General features: G+C 37.3%; 1 protein-coding gene across 3 annotated transcripts in view; it reads right to left on the reverse strand.

The window, feature by feature from the left end:
• The window catches only part of PTPN4 (protein tyrosine phosphatase non-receptor type 4), a 219,305-nt gene that overhangs the window by 132,745 nt on the left and 70,798 nt on the right, over positions 1 to 15,762 (reverse strand). For all 3 annotated transcript variants that reach the window (XM_059166618.1, XM_059166620.1, XM_059166621.1), the window contains one exon: positions 354 to 461. In XM_059166618.1, the coding sequence (XP_059022601.1) occupies positions 354 to 461 (108 nt within the window). The remainder of the gene's footprint in view (positions 1 to 353; positions 462 to 15,762) is intronic.

Raw genomic sequence — 15,762 nt, forward strand, 5'->3', positions numbered from 1 at the left:
GTTAACATTTTAAAACTACATTAATATTTTAACCTTTATGCCCAGTTTTCTCTTTCAGTCAAGTACCATGAGTTAGCTTTACATTTCAGTTGTCTGAGACACATAAATAAAGAAACTGACACTAGATTTATAAACTGACATAATTACAAAAACCTTAAGGAAATACTTTACAAATTAAAACATCAAGAAAATGAGGAACAAAGGCAAAAAAGAATCACCTCTAATCATTCTAATTAAATCCTTTTAAAAAACCTTACTAATCAGATTAGTAAACATCATAAATCAGAAAGGACTTTATATTATGAACAGAGAGAAAAAGTGAAATGAAACAAAACACAACAATTTAAACTTACTGGGTTATCTGTGGCATCGTCAGCCAACTGTAAACCAAAATAGTCACGCTCAGTCAAATCAAGATGCTTGAAGACTATATCCAACAGAACTTGCCCCTGATCATGTTTCTAGAAGAAAAATAAAAGGAAATCAATACTGGTAGGCAATACACTTTCAGATTTTCGAGTTCCTAAACTTTTGTCCTCTTCTATTAAATTGGCAACTATTTCTAAAACAATGACTTGATTCAGGATAAAGAGTTTATGTGTTAACATACTACTTAAAAATCAGTCTGATTTGGGGAGCCTGGCTGGCTAAGCCCGTAGAGTATGCAACTCTGATCTCTGGGCCATAAGTCTGAGCCCCACATTCAGTGTAGAGATTACTAAAAAAACAAACTTAAAAAAGAAAAAGTCTAACTTTAGTTCAGATGGCTCAAAGAGCAATATAATAAGTATTATGACATTGGGGTGCCTGCCTAGTTGGCTTAGTCAGTTAAGCATCTGACTCTTGACTTTGACTCAGGTCATGATCGCAGGGTCGTGAGAATGAGTGCCACTTCAGGCTCTGTGCTGGTGTGGAGTCTGCTTAAGATTCTCTCTCTCCCCCCATTCTCTAAAATAATAATAATGATGAATAAATTAAATAAATAAATAAGATGCCATTAAGGAAAACCTTTGATTTAAATGGCTTCTGCTTTCAGGCTATTATCAGGGTATTTTTGTAATTGTATATTATTGCCACATTAACTCACGCATATATCTTCATCATTTGTCTTATTGTTTTTATTCTTCCATTTAAATTGTGACTGGAAAGTGATGCATTCCTGGTATTAACTGTCTTTGTAGGCTGTTAACAAGATGGTCATAGCAATTTCAAAATTCATAACAATACATGAAAATGTACCCAAAAAAAACCTTCTTTGTAAGATCATCTTACAAAGAACTTTCCTTCATGTCTTACTGGCCAGACTGGGTCAAAAAGCTACTTGCAAAATTCACTGGTGGCAGAAAACATGTACTTCAAACAGTGCTTCACAATGGTGGCTGTCATTCGAATAACATGTAAGAATTTTTTTTTTTTAAGGATTTTATTTATTTATTTGAGAGAGAGAGACAGTGAGAGAGAGCATGAGTGAGGAGAAGGTCAGACGGAGAAGCAGACTCCCTGTGGAGCTGGGAGCCCCATGTGGGACTCGATCCAGGAACTCCGGGATCATGACCTGAGCTAAAGGCAGTCGTCCAACCAACTGAGCCACTCAGGCGTCCCAACATGTAAGAATTTTTCATATGGACACAATTTACCTCTCCCATCCCTCTTTCATTCTCATTAAATTAGTCCAGGATGACTATCACCACTGCTATTAAACATAGGACTAGAAGGCCTAGCCTCAGCAATCAGACAACAAGAAGAAAGAAAAGGCATCCACTTCGGCAAAGAAAAAGTCAAACTCTCATTCTTTGCAGATGATATGATACTTTATGTGGAAAACCCAAAACACTCCACCCCAAAACTGCTAGACCTCATACAGAAATTCAGTAAAGTGTCAGGATAGAAAATCAATGCACAGAAATCAGCTTCAATTCTATACACCAACAAGACAGAAGAAAGAAATTAAGGAGTCGATCCCATTTACAAAGGCACCCAAAGCCGTAAGATATCTAAGACTAAATCTAATCAAAGAGGCAAAGAATCTGTACTCAGAAACCTATAGAATTCTGATGAAAGAAATTGAAGAAGACACAAAAAAATGGGAAAACATGCCATGCTCATGGATTGGAAGAACAAATGTTGTTAAAATATCTATGCTACCTAGAGCAATCTATATATTTAATGCAATCCCTATAAAAATACCATAAACTTTTTTCACAGAAATGGAACAAATAATCCTAAAATTTGTATGGAATTAGAAAGACACAGAATAGCTAGAGGAATATTGAAAAAGAAAAGCAAAACTGGTGGCATCACAATTCCGGACTTCAAGCTTTATTACAAAGCTGTCATCATCAATACAGTATGGTATTGGCACAAAAACAGACACATAGATCAATAAAACAGAATAGAGAAACCAAAAATGGACCCTCAACTCTATGGTCAAATAATCTTTGACAAAGCAGGAAAGAATGTCCCATGGTAAAAAAAGACAGTCTCTTCAACAAATGGAGTTGGGAAAATTGGACAGCCCACATGCAGAACAATGAAACTGGATCATTTCCTTACACTACACACAAAAAAAGACTCAAAATGGATGAGAGACATCAATGTGAGACAGGAATCCATCAAAGTCCTTGAGAACACAGGCAGCAACCTCTTTGAACTCAGACACAGCAACTTCTTAGAAACATTGCCAAAGGCAAGGGAAGCAAGGGTAAAAATGAACTACTGGGACTTCATCAAGATAAAAAGCTTTTGCAGAGCAAAGGAAACAGTCAACAAAACTAAAAGATAACTGAATGGGAGGAGATATTTGCAAATGACATATCAGATAAAGGGCTAGTATCCAAAATCTGTAAAGAAATCAAACTCCACAACACCCAAAGAACAAACAGTCCATTCAAGAAATGGGCAGAAGACATGAACAGACATTTCTCCAAAGAAGACGTCCAAATGGCCAATAGACACATGGAAAAGTGCTTAGTATCACTCAGCATCAGGGAAATACAAATCAAAACCACAATGAGATACCACCTCACACCAGTCAGAATGGCTAAAATTAACAAGTCAGGAAACTACAGGTGTTGGCAAGGATGCAGAGTAAGGAGAACCCTCTACACTGTTGGTGGGAATGCAAGCTGGTACAGCCACTCTGGAAAACAGTATGGAGGTTCCTCAAAAAGTTGAAAATAGAGCTACCTTATGACCCAGCAATTGCAGTACTGGGTATTTGCCCCAGATATAAATGTAGTGAAAAGAAGGGCCATATGCGGGGCGCCTGGGTGGCTCAGCGGGTTGAAGCCTCTGCTTTTGGCTCAGGTCATGATCCAGGGGTCCTGGGATAGAGCCTCACATCGGGCTCTGTGCTCAGCGGGGAGCCTGCCTTCCCCTCTCTCTCTGCCTGCCTCTCTGCCTACTTGTGATTTCTGTCTGTCAAATAAATAAAATCTTTAATTAAAAAAAGAAGAAGAAGAAGAAGGGCCATATGCACCCCAATGTCTATAGCAGCAATGTCCACAATAGCCAAACATGGAAAGAGCCTAGATGTCCACCAACTGACACATGGATAAAGGAGAGGACACACACACACACACACACACACACACACACACACACAGTGGAATATTATGCAGCCATCAAAAAAGAAACCTCACTATTTGCAACACTGTGGATGGAACTACAGGGTATTATGCTAAGTGAAATAAGTCAATCAGAGAAGGACAATTATCATATGATCTTTTTGATACATGGAATCTGAGAAACAAGGCAGAGGATCATAGGGGAAGAGAGGAAAAAATGAAACAAGATGTACCCAGAGAGGGAGACAAACCATGAGAGACACTCAATCTCAGGAAACAAACTGAGGGATGCTGGCATGGAGGAGTATAGGAGGGAGGGGTGGCTGAGTGATGGACACTGGGCAGGGTATATGCTATCATGAGCACTGTAAATTGTGTAAGACTGATGAATCACACACCTATACCCCTGAAACAAATAATAAATTATATTAATAAAAAGAAAAAAAGGGAAAAAAAAGAAAAAATCCAGGATGGAAATCAAGCATTAGTCTTTTAAAAAGCTATTAAGAGGGGGCGCCTGGGTGGCTCAGTGGGTTAAGCCTGTGCCTTCAGCTCAGGTCATGATCTCAGGGTCTTGGGATGGAGACCAGCATCGAGCTCTCTGCTCAGCAGGGAGCCTGCTTCTCCCCCTCCCCCGCCCCCCCCCCCCGCCTGCCTCTCTATCTACTTGGGATCTCTGTCAAGTAAGTAAAAGTCTTAAAAAAAAAAAAAAAAAGCTACTAAGGGGAGTCTAGTGTATTCTTTTACAGACAAGATGGAGTAGACGTATTCCTCTCTATACCTTCAGCTAAGTGAAACAAAGAAACAAAAAACAGATTTAAAATAAGAAAACTCTGTATGTGAAAAGAAAGTGGCAGCTGGGCAAGGGAACTCCTTTTTTCTTTCCATTTCTTTTCATTGAGGTAAAATTCACATTAATCTAAAACCAACCATTTTGTACAAATTAGTTGCATTTAATATACTGACAATATTGTGTGATAATCACTTCTACCTAGTTCCAAAACATTTTCATCAGGCCAAAAAAAGTACTGTAAACATTAAACAGTATCCCTCCCCATCTCCTGGCAACCACTCATGTGCTTCCTGGCTTTATGGATTTATCTATTATGGACATTTCATATAAATGGAACCAAACATATATAACCTTTTGTGTCTAGCTTTTTTCACTTAGCATACTGTTTTCAAGGTTTATCCATGTTGTATCATGTATCCACCCTTAATTTCCTTTTTGTAATGGTTAAGTAATATTCTAGTATATGGATATATCAGAATTTTTCAGTTGATGGCATCTCGATTGTTTCCACTTTTGGGTACTGTGAATCATGCTACCAAGAACACTGCTTTCAATTCTTTTGGGTAGGTACAAAGTGGAACTGCTGGAGCATATGGAAATTATGTTTAACTTTTTGAGGTACTAAAAACTCCTGATTGCAGCAGCTGTAGCAATTTATATTCCCACCAGCAATGTGTGAAATTCCAGTTTCTCTAAATCCTTGCCAACATTTGTTATTTTCTATTCTTTTGATTAAAGCCATCCCAGTAGGTATGAAGTAGTATACCTCATTGTGGTCTTGATTTCCATTTCCATAAAAACTAATGATATTGGGGCACCTGGGTGGCTCAGTGGGTTAGGCCTCTGCCTTTGGCTTGGGTCATGATCCCAGGGTCCTGGGATTGAGCCCCGCATCAGGCTCTCTGCTCTGCGGGGAGCCTGCTTCCTCCTCTCTCTCTGCCTGCCTCTCTGCCTGCTTGTGATCTCTGTCAGATAAATAAAGAAAAAATCTTTGAAAAAAAAAAAACTAATGATATTGAGGATTTTTTTCATGTGCTTATTGGTCATTTGTACATCTCTGGGAAAATATCTAATCAAGTTCTTTGCCTATTTTATGGGGGGGGGGGGTGCAGAGGGAAAGAGAGACTGTTAAGCAGGATCCATGCCCACCATGGAGCCCAATGTGGAGGTCTCATCTCACAACCCTGACATCATGACCTGAGCTAAAAATCAAGAGTCAGACACTTAACTGACTGAGCCACCCAGGTACCTTTCTGCTCATTTTAAAAACTGGGTTGATGATCATTTTGTTGTTCAGTTCTAGAAGCTCTTTTATTCTGGATGCAAATATTTTCTCCCATTTGTAGGTATCTTGATCATAAACTTGGATACACAAAAGTTTTAAACTTTTGTGAAGCCAATTTTATTTCTTTTGAGGTCATATTTATGAATTAACTTCCAAATCCAAGGTCATGAAAAATTACTTATGTATTTGCTTTGAAACTATTATGGTTTTTGCTCTTAACATGTAGTTCTTTCACCTTTTAAAGCTCATTTTCATATATGATAGGTATATACCTAGACAGAGGCGCAACTTCATTCTTTTGCATGTGGGTATCTACTAATCCAAGCACCATTTGTTGAAGAAACTACTCTTCCCCTACTGAATACATCTTGGTAACTTTGTCAAAAACCTGCTGGCCACAAATATCTGAATTTATTTCCAAATGTATGAATTATTTTTTTCTGAGTCATCAGTTTCGCTTTCATCTCCCATACATCATAGATTTGGTTCTAGAGATTCCTACAACCCAGAAATGTCAACAGGAACTAGTAAAAACAGGCCAAGAAAAAAAAAAAAAGAGAGAGAGAGTCTGCTCTCATGGGTTGCTTGGGTGGCTCAATCAGTTAAGCATCCAACTCTTATTCTGAGGGTTTTGAGTTCAAGTCCCATAATGGGCTCCATGCTGGACATGGAACCTATAAAACAAACCAACCAACAAACCTGTTTTGCCTAGCCAAATGACCAGGAAAACAAGGGTTTCTTTTCTTTTCTTAAGATTTTATTTATTTATTTGAGAGAGAGAGGGAGAGAAGAGAGATCACACATACCCACATGGCAGGGAGGAAAGAGGAAGAGGGATTTACTCTCAAGCAGACTCTGCAATGCAAGGCTCAATTCAACAACCGAGATCATGACCTGAGCTGAAACCAAGAGTCAGATGTTTAACCAACTGAGCCACCCAGGTACTGACCCTACTCCTGCCAAACCCAATGGAAAAACTGAGCCCATCTCCAGTAGTGTCATGGAAATCAAGTAGAAAGCCTAGAGTTCCACATGCCTCCTGGTACTAGCTGGGGGCCAGTGGGAAGCCTGGTTTACTTTCTGCCAACAAAAGGCAAGCTACAAGACATAGTTACTCCTTAGTGGCAGTATCAGTAGAAACTGAGTATACTGTTGAACTTTCACTTCATTTTCATGGTAACAGGCAGTGTTTGGCTTTCCTGACTAGTGGAGACATCAGAACATAAGAGGGAAGCCTAGACTTCCACTAACACCACCGTTAAGCTAGAGCACATGGCATCTATCAAACAGAAAAAAGGAGAGCTACTTGGGAGAGGAGATAACTATGAAAAGGAACAGTTAAATCTTACAGTAATAGACACCCATGTTGGATTTCATGTAAAACTAACCAAAATTAAAAGAGCAAAAGATTTTAAGACTCAATTACAGTGTGTATTATATGCATGGCCTTCAGTCAAGTCTCTGGACAACATATACACAAAGCAGAACAAAATAATAATACAAAGGTTCTGGAAACCAAATTATCATTACAACCACAATCAACAAAAGAAGGCCAGGGGTTGTATGTTACGAAGGTGACTCCCTGCAAAAATAAGACTGAATATGATCCAGAGTCTCAAAACATTGCCCCAAAATGTCTAGAATATGACCTAAGATCATTTATATACAAAGAACCCGGGAAATCTCAACCAGAGTGAGAAAAAGCAATCAAAAGATGCTAATACTGAAGCAACCATCCTAAAAACATTTCAATGAGCCACTAATTAATGCTGTTTTAAAAAAAGAAAAAAATCAATCAGACTCTTTCTGCGAAGAAATATAAAGGAACCAAAAGGAGGGGCACCTAGGTGGCTCAGTCGGTTAAATGTCTGCCTTTGGTTTACATCATGATCTCAGGGTCCTGGGATCGAGCCCCATATTAGGCTCCCTGCTCAGCAGAGAGCCTACTTCTCCACCCCTTTCCCCCACCCTGCTTATGTGCTCATTCTATCTCAAATATATATATCTATATATAGATATAGATATAGATATTTTAATCTTAAAGAAAAAAGAACCAAAAGGAAATTATGTAACTGAAAAATATAGTATAGGAATAAAAACTAACTTGATGTGCTCAACAGCATGAATATGAGAAGAAAACAATCAATGAATTTCAAGACAGATGAATAGAAATTACCCAATCTAAATAAGAAAAAGAAATTAGACTGAAAAAAAGAAAATAACTAGACCTTCAGAGACACTGAAAGAGATAATGAAAAAAGATATAACAGTCTTGGGGTGACTGTGTGGCTCAGTGGGTTAAAGCCTCTGCCTTCGGCTCAGGTCATGATCCCAGGATCATGGGATCAGGCTCCTCTGCGGGGAGCCTGCTTCCTCCTCTCTCTCTGCCTGCCTCTCTGCCTACTTGTGGTCTCTGTCAAATAAATAAATAAAACCTTTAAAAAAAAAAAAGATATAACAGTCTTGTCCCTAGAGTCCCTAGATAATAAAATATTTAAGGAAATATTAGATAAAATTGTCACAAATTTGCCAAGAAGTAAAAGTGCAAATTCAAGAATCCAACTGAATCCCAAAGAAAATGAATCCAAACAAATATACTGCAACACATCATGAACAAACTACTAAAAACAAAAGAAAAAAGAGGTGCCTAGGTGGCTCAGTCAGATGGACGTCCAACTCTTGGTTTCTGCTCTGGTTGTTACCTTGGGGTCATGGGATGGAGCCCTGCCTGGGGTTCTGTGCTCAGTGGAGTCTGTCTATCCCTCTCCCTTTGCTTCTCCCCCAACTTGTGTGTGTGCGCGCTCTCTCGCTCTCTCTCTCTCAAATAAATATATAACATCTTAAAAAAAAAAAAAAAAAACAGAAAAAGGAAAAAATCTTGAAAGCAACTAGAAAAAGAATTAGACATTTACCTATAGGGACTGACAATTCGAATTAGAATAGATAGAAGGAAGTTATATATAATATTTTCCAGGTGCTAAAAGAACTATCAACACAGAATTCTCTATTAAGAGAAAATATGATATAGGAATGACAGGTAAATAACGACATTCTCAGAAAAAGAGAAATTCAAGAGAATTTATCACTAACAGACCATCACTAAAGGAATAGCTAAAAGAAGTTCTCCAAGCCAGAAAGAAAACAATAACATGGAGAAGCTTAGAAAAACAAAAAAGAAAGAGCAAAAGAGTGGGAGAAACTAGGAAAAATATAAAGGCCTATGCTTCTTTATAGGATTAAATTATATTTGATGATTAAAAGCAAACATTTTAACTTTTATCTCACATGCTGCCCAATGCAGGTAGAGAAAAATATTAAGACAATTATAAAAGCAGGAGGGAGGTAAAGGTCCCTAAAGGCAGCTAAGAATTTCTTACTTCACTTAAGGTAGTAAAATACTGTTACCAATATACAGTTGACTCTTGAACAACACAGAGATTAGGGGTGCCAACTTCTACCCCCTGCCCCACAGTTGAAAACCTGCATATAACTCTTAATTCCCCCAAATCTTAACTAAATAGCTTTCTGGGGACTAGCCTTACTGGTAACAAAAATGGTCAATTAACACATATTTTATATGTTATATGATTATATACTGTATTCTTACAATAAAGTAAGCTGAGAAAAAAAAATATTAAGTTGTTAAGAAAATCATTTTTTAAAAATACATGTATGGTCCTGTACTGCATTTATCTAAAAAATTCTGCATACAAATTGACCCATGCAGGGGTGCCTGTGGTTCGGCCAGTTAAGTGTCTGCCTTTGACTCAGGCTCCCGCATCAGGCTCTCTGCTCAGCGGGGAGCCTGCTTCCTCCTCTCTCCGCCTGCCTCTCTGCCTACTTGTGATCTCTGTCTGTCAAATAAATAAATAAAATCTTAAAAAAAAAAAAAAATTGACCCATGCAGTTCAAACCCATGTTGTTCAATGTCAACTACACTACTGTAGTTTGTATATATAAAACCATAAGAGCAACCACCAAAAAAAGCTATGTAAAAATATACTCTCAGAAACACTCAAGTAAAAGTGAGATTCTAAAAAATGTTCACATAATCTATTAGAAAGGGAAGAAAAAAACATTAAAAAAATTGACAGACAGAAAGTAATAAAATAGCATACCTAAGCTCTAATATGTAAGTAACTACATGAAAGTACATGGTCTAAACAGATGAATGTAAAGGCAGAGATTAACATGTAGGAAAAAAACATGATCTAACTACCTACTATTTAAAAAAAACATTTAGTTTTTTTTAAAACATAAATGTTTTTTTTAAATATATATATATATGTAAATAGAAAGCAAAGGGATAGGAAAAGATATATCATGCAAACATTAATTTTAAAAAGTACACTTAAGAGCAAATAATTTTACTAGAAAATAAGACATTAAAAATATTTATGCACAAAAGAACATAGTTGGAAATGAAATAAAAAGAGTGGGAAGAAAATTAGGAAATAGAAAAAGCACCAATATAACTGGCTATGTCAAATATTTAGCAGTTGCTAGAGTTATTAAATAGAAAATTAGAAAGAATACAGAAGAATTCAAAAATACATCAACTAACAGGATCCAACTGACATGTATAGGACACTATCTGGTCAACAATCAGAATGCTCATTCATTTCAATTGTCTACGGAACATTCATAGGACAGGCCATAACCTGGGTCAATAAATAAACCTTACCAAACTGAAAACTAAAATCAGTCCTCTATAATCTCAGTGAAATCAATAAAAACAGTAAACAGGAACAGAAAGTTAAGAAAAAATTAAAAAGTAAACTCTTGGAAATTAAAGAAAACATTTTTTAATACTCCAGAGGATAAAGATGACTCAGGGAAATAGGAAAGTACAATAACCCGGAAAAAAAAAATGATGTGTCAAAATTTGACTAAAGTGTGCTAAAAAGAGAATTTATGATCTAAATGTTTACATTAGAAAAGGTCTCAAGTCAATAATAGCCTTAACTCCCTCCTAAAGAAAACTAAAAAAAGAGCAAAATAAAAGAAGAAAGGGAGTAAAATACAAGTTAAAAGCAGAAATCTATGGAGGGGCACCTGGGTGGTTCAGTCAATTAAGTGTCTGCCTTTGGCTCAGTCATAATTCCTGGGGGTCCTGTGATTGAGCCCCTAGTCAGTCTCCCTGTTCAGTGGAGAGTCTGCATATCCCCCTCCATGTCACCCCCCTACCCGGCTTGTGCATGCACTCTCTCCCCCGCCAATAAATAAAATCTTAAAAAAAAAAAAAAAAAAAAAAGAGAGAGAGAGGGAAATCTGGTTCTTGAAAAGATCAATAAAATTGAGAAAATTCTAGCAAGAGTGGTAAAGGAAAAATAAGAATACAAGAATCACCAATTACAGAATTAAAAGTAAGGATGTCACTACACACTCCAAAAACATTTACAAGGTAAGTAAATAGAAGAAGCGTATCTATACACATACATCTGACAATTCGGATGAAATAAACTAATGCCTCAAAAAGCAAAACTACTAAGCCGAAGGCAGACATTTAACTGACTAAGCCACGTAAGTGCCCTGCATAATTATGTTTTAATGAAAGTATATCTAAGCAAAACAAGACAAAACAAAACTCTTCAAACAAACAAACAAAAACACCTCCCCAAAACTGAAGTCTCCTGGGCCTAATGATTTCACTGGAGAATTCTAAGAAACATTTAAAGAAGAATTAAGAACAATTCCACTTGGGAGTGCCTGGGTGGCTCAGTGGGTTTAGTGTCCCACTCTTGATTTCAGCTCAGGTCATGGTCTCAGGGTCGTGGGATTGAGCCCCACATCTGGCTCCACATTCAGTGTAGAGTCCGCTTGTCTTTCTCCCTCCCCCTGCCTGCGCACACTCTCCTCTCTCAAATAAATAAGTAAAATCGTTTTTTAAAAATTGTATTAAGAAAGGAAGAATTCTACTCAACCTACCACCAGAGAATCAACTTGCTCTATGAAACCAGTATAAGCAGACATCAAAACCAAAGTACAAAAAAAAAAAAAAACTATAACCAAATACTTCTCGTGAACATAAATGCAAAATTCCTCAACAAAATATTAATAGAAAGAATTGAGCAATCCTTAAAGGATTATACACAATGACTAAGTGAGGTTTTCCAGAGATACAGGCTGGTTCAGTGTTCAAAATCAACCAGGTAAAGATGCCCTGAAAGCAGTTCCATTGACCTAGTCCCCAGCAAAACAACTACTGCTATGGAAAATAACTAAAACAAAACAAAACAAAAACAAACACACACACACACAAAACAAACCAAACAAACAAACAAAACCCACACACAAACCTCAACAATTTAACGTCTTAAAGGAATTGTGGTAAGAGCATAAAACAAATGAAATAGCATTTATTCAAAAAAATGTACTGCACTAAATCTTGGTAAGAATAGAGAGCCTTTGGCACTTGAGCCATGATCCACTTTCTCTCTCTTCCTTCCAGGCCAATACTATGTAAGTTCCATTTCAGTGTGGCCAACAAGATGGGAATCCCTCTATGTTTAGATACTAGATTCTAGATCCAATCAAGGGATACAGAATCTTCACAGAAGTGGCAGGCCACCAGCATTTTTTATACATCTCGACTCTGTGTCACAGATTTTAAAACGGAAGATGGTGTGGCCAAAAGTTGGAGGCCTCAACACAGCCCTCACCTATAGAGTGGAAACTAGACTCAAACACAGAGAGCAAAAAGTACCGAAGCCATGTCTTTGCCCAGGATCAGAAGAAAGAGTAAGGAAACAGCTGATGGAGAACCTTGACATGTAACAGAATCCCCAGTAGGCAGAACAGTGACTGCCAAAGAAGGCAATAAAAATATATTTGGTAATTGAATAAATGACAAAATGGCCTACAGAAAAAAAAATTAAGTTTATATAGCTTTTAAGTCCCTTTGCAAACATTCCTGGTTCTTCAGTTTCTCTGACTTCATAAGAGGACCAGTTGAACAACAAGGCATTTGAGAAAATCTCTACAGGATAGTAGTGCATCTGCACAGAAGCTAACTTACTATAAACAGTTCCTTTAAAGATGAAGAAATTGCTCCTAACAGAATTTATCTAGGTTTATCACTAGAACTTTAAGTCAATAACAACTGCTAGGCAAAACTGAGATTCCTGTTGGCAGGCCACGCACAAAGACAAATGTTTTAGACAAGTTTGTAAGAAAACACCAAGCTGCAGCACTACAAAACCTACGGCAGAGAAAAGTCCTGTGGAGGGTAGGTAGTAAAATGGAAATAATAAATAGGTCACGTCCTTATTTGGGCAATTAATATGTAGCCTTGGGTAAATTCTGTTTCTACCTAGGCCAACTCTAACCTATGGGAATAGTCTAATTCATCTGTGCATTGAGGGAGGAAAGGCTAAATTTAGGCTTCCTGCATCAACCATAGTAAGTGTAACTGATCTATCACCCACCCACCCACCCACCCACATACGAGTGTATGTGTATCTTCACGGCAGAAAAAGAAAGAATTTCACACTTTAAAATATCTGAAAACAATAAAATTTGATGATTTCTGAGGCCCTTTGTTTCTAAAGATGTTCTCCTGAAGGTGAAAAAGAGGAATATTTTCACATAAGAAAAAGACAACTGCATAAGAGGTTAGCAGGTTGGAACACTGAAGGGCTGCAGGAAAGTTATTTCCATAATGTTTAGGTTAAAGGCATATTGCTCTTAGAGGATGGACTTTGGTTATATCCCTGGATGAAGTATACACAATGGGAAAGGATTTTCATTAGGAGTCTAAAGTGAGGAGAGATTCTTAACAAACAACATAAACTTTAAGAGATAACAAATACAACAATGTTGACAAGAAATGGAGATAACTTACTGAATTTAAAATTAAAACTTAGTAGGGCCTTAAGGTTTCTTGTTTTTTCTTTTAAGATTTTATTTATCTATTTCGAGAGAGAAAGAGACAGAGAGAGAGCATGCACACAAGCAGGGGGAGCAGCAGACAGAGGGAGAAGCAGTCTCCCTGCTGAGCAAGGAACCCAATGTGGGACTCAATCCCGGGACCCTGGGATCATGACCTGAGCTGAAGGCAGACGCTTAATCAAATGAGCTACCCAGGCATCTCAAGAACTTCTTTATTTGGCCTGGAATGAATTTATAAAACAAGAGGAAGGAAACAAATATTACAGTACTCCAAATGTAAACTATACCTTCTACAGTTAAAAAACTGCTTTCTTTTCCTATACAGAAGTCAGAGAAAAGGTTCTGCATAAGGAGAAAGAACCTCAAGATGTAAGAATTATGGCTAGCAAAGTGAGTAATAATTAACAATAGAGATGGCCAACAGTTACCAAACACTTGATGTGTCAGACACTATTGTAAGTGAACATGTATTGATTCATTTAATTATCATGACAACTCTATGAGGTAGGTCCTGTTAAGACTCTAATTTAAAGATAAAGAAACTGAGACACAGAAAATAAACACAGATTTCTAAAGATCACAAAAGTAGTAGCAAAACATACATTCTACCCAAATTATCTAGCCCAAGAGCTATGCTTATAGCCACCATAAAAATACTGTTTTATGGAATTATTTTGCCATTATCAACAATGGAAGACTATTTATACTTAATCTTCCCATCTGAAAGGAAAATTTTTAAAGCTGAAAATATACAATTGCTTTGTATAATCCATTTAAAAATACCAACTTTCGTTTCCAGCAATATGGCAGAGTAGATAATCTAAGAACTCTTTACAACAAAATCCCTAGAGATGCTGGATAAAATGTAATAAACATTCCTTTAATTGTATAGCTGGGCAGAAAAGAAGCCTGCAGCATAAAGAAAGGAGGAAATAGAACACTTAAAAGCTGTGCTAGGACTGCCATGGAAAGGCTTGTTAAAGAATGAGGAGTCATGGCGCCTGGATGGCTCAGCTGGTTGAGCACCTGCCTCTTCAGTTCTGCTTGGGTTGTGATTTTGGGGTCGTAGGATTGAGTCCCATGTCGGGCTCCTTGCTCAGCAGTGAGGGAGATTCACTCCCCCTCCCTCTACCCTTCCCCATTCATACACACATGCACATTCTTTCTGGAAAGTAAGTATTTTTTAAAAAAGAATAAGCAATTTAAGTTTATCACACACAGGTGAAACAATGAGTAGGCCATGGGCTCAAACAGGGTTAAGATACAGGACTAAGACTTTCCCACTGAAACTCCAAACTCGGATGGTGGCATTAATAATGAAAGTCACACTAAGGGAGAAAAAATCCTCCCACCAGCCCAGGATGAAATTAAAGAAGTGTTTCTGCCTCTACCTGGGATCCCCCTGAAGAGGAAACATCTACCCTGAAAATTCACAAACACAAGGCCCTCACATGGGTCTAAAGTTTGAGTTTATATCATTTATTGCTTGTAGATTCCCAAAGGTGAATAATTATGATAGAATACTAGTCCTGGGTGAAAATAAAACACCCCTTAAGGAACATATCCTTAACCCAGACTACAGACGATTCCCAGAGATAATGCTTATCAGAAGACAAGGTCAGAATCCAAAATTATAAAACACTAATGGAATCAAGAGCAGAAGTCAGGAAAGCTGAATTACATTTCTTTTAAAACTTCAAATAAAGGAACTATAAAAACTATAAACTTAATGAGTAAAATCATTAAAAATATAAAAGGATTTTCTCTAATACAAAGACTTATTATAAAGCTAAAATAATTAAGACAGTGTTGATTGGCAAAAACAGATGAAGAGATCCATTGTGTAGGGGAAAGAGGCCAGAAAACAGACCCACACAAACTTTATTTTCAACAGACTACTACTAAAGGGCACCGGGAAAAGGAAGTTCTTTTCAATAGGATGCCAGTGAACCAAACAGATTTTCATATGGAAAGAATAAAACTTAACACAAATCAACACTTCACCATACTCCCAAGTTACTTATACATGGTTTGAAAAAATTAAGGAGACACAGGCCTCTAATAAGACTGAATAATAACAACAATAAATTAACAAGAACAAAAATGCAAAACAGAGCACAAGGACCTAAAACAATGAAAGGAAATCAGTAAGCTGTTTAAAATCTCACACCTAAAGGGCACATAAAGCATTATGATATCTGTGAAGTTCTAACCTTCAAAGAATACAC

The sequence above is a fragment of the Mustela lutreola genome, chromosome 3, assembly GCF_030435805.1.
Source record: "Mustela lutreola isolate mMusLut2 chromosome 3, mMusLut2.pri, whole genome shotgun sequence".
Lineage (NCBI taxonomy): Eukaryota > Metazoa > Chordata > Mammalia > Carnivora > Mustelidae > Mustela > Mustela lutreola.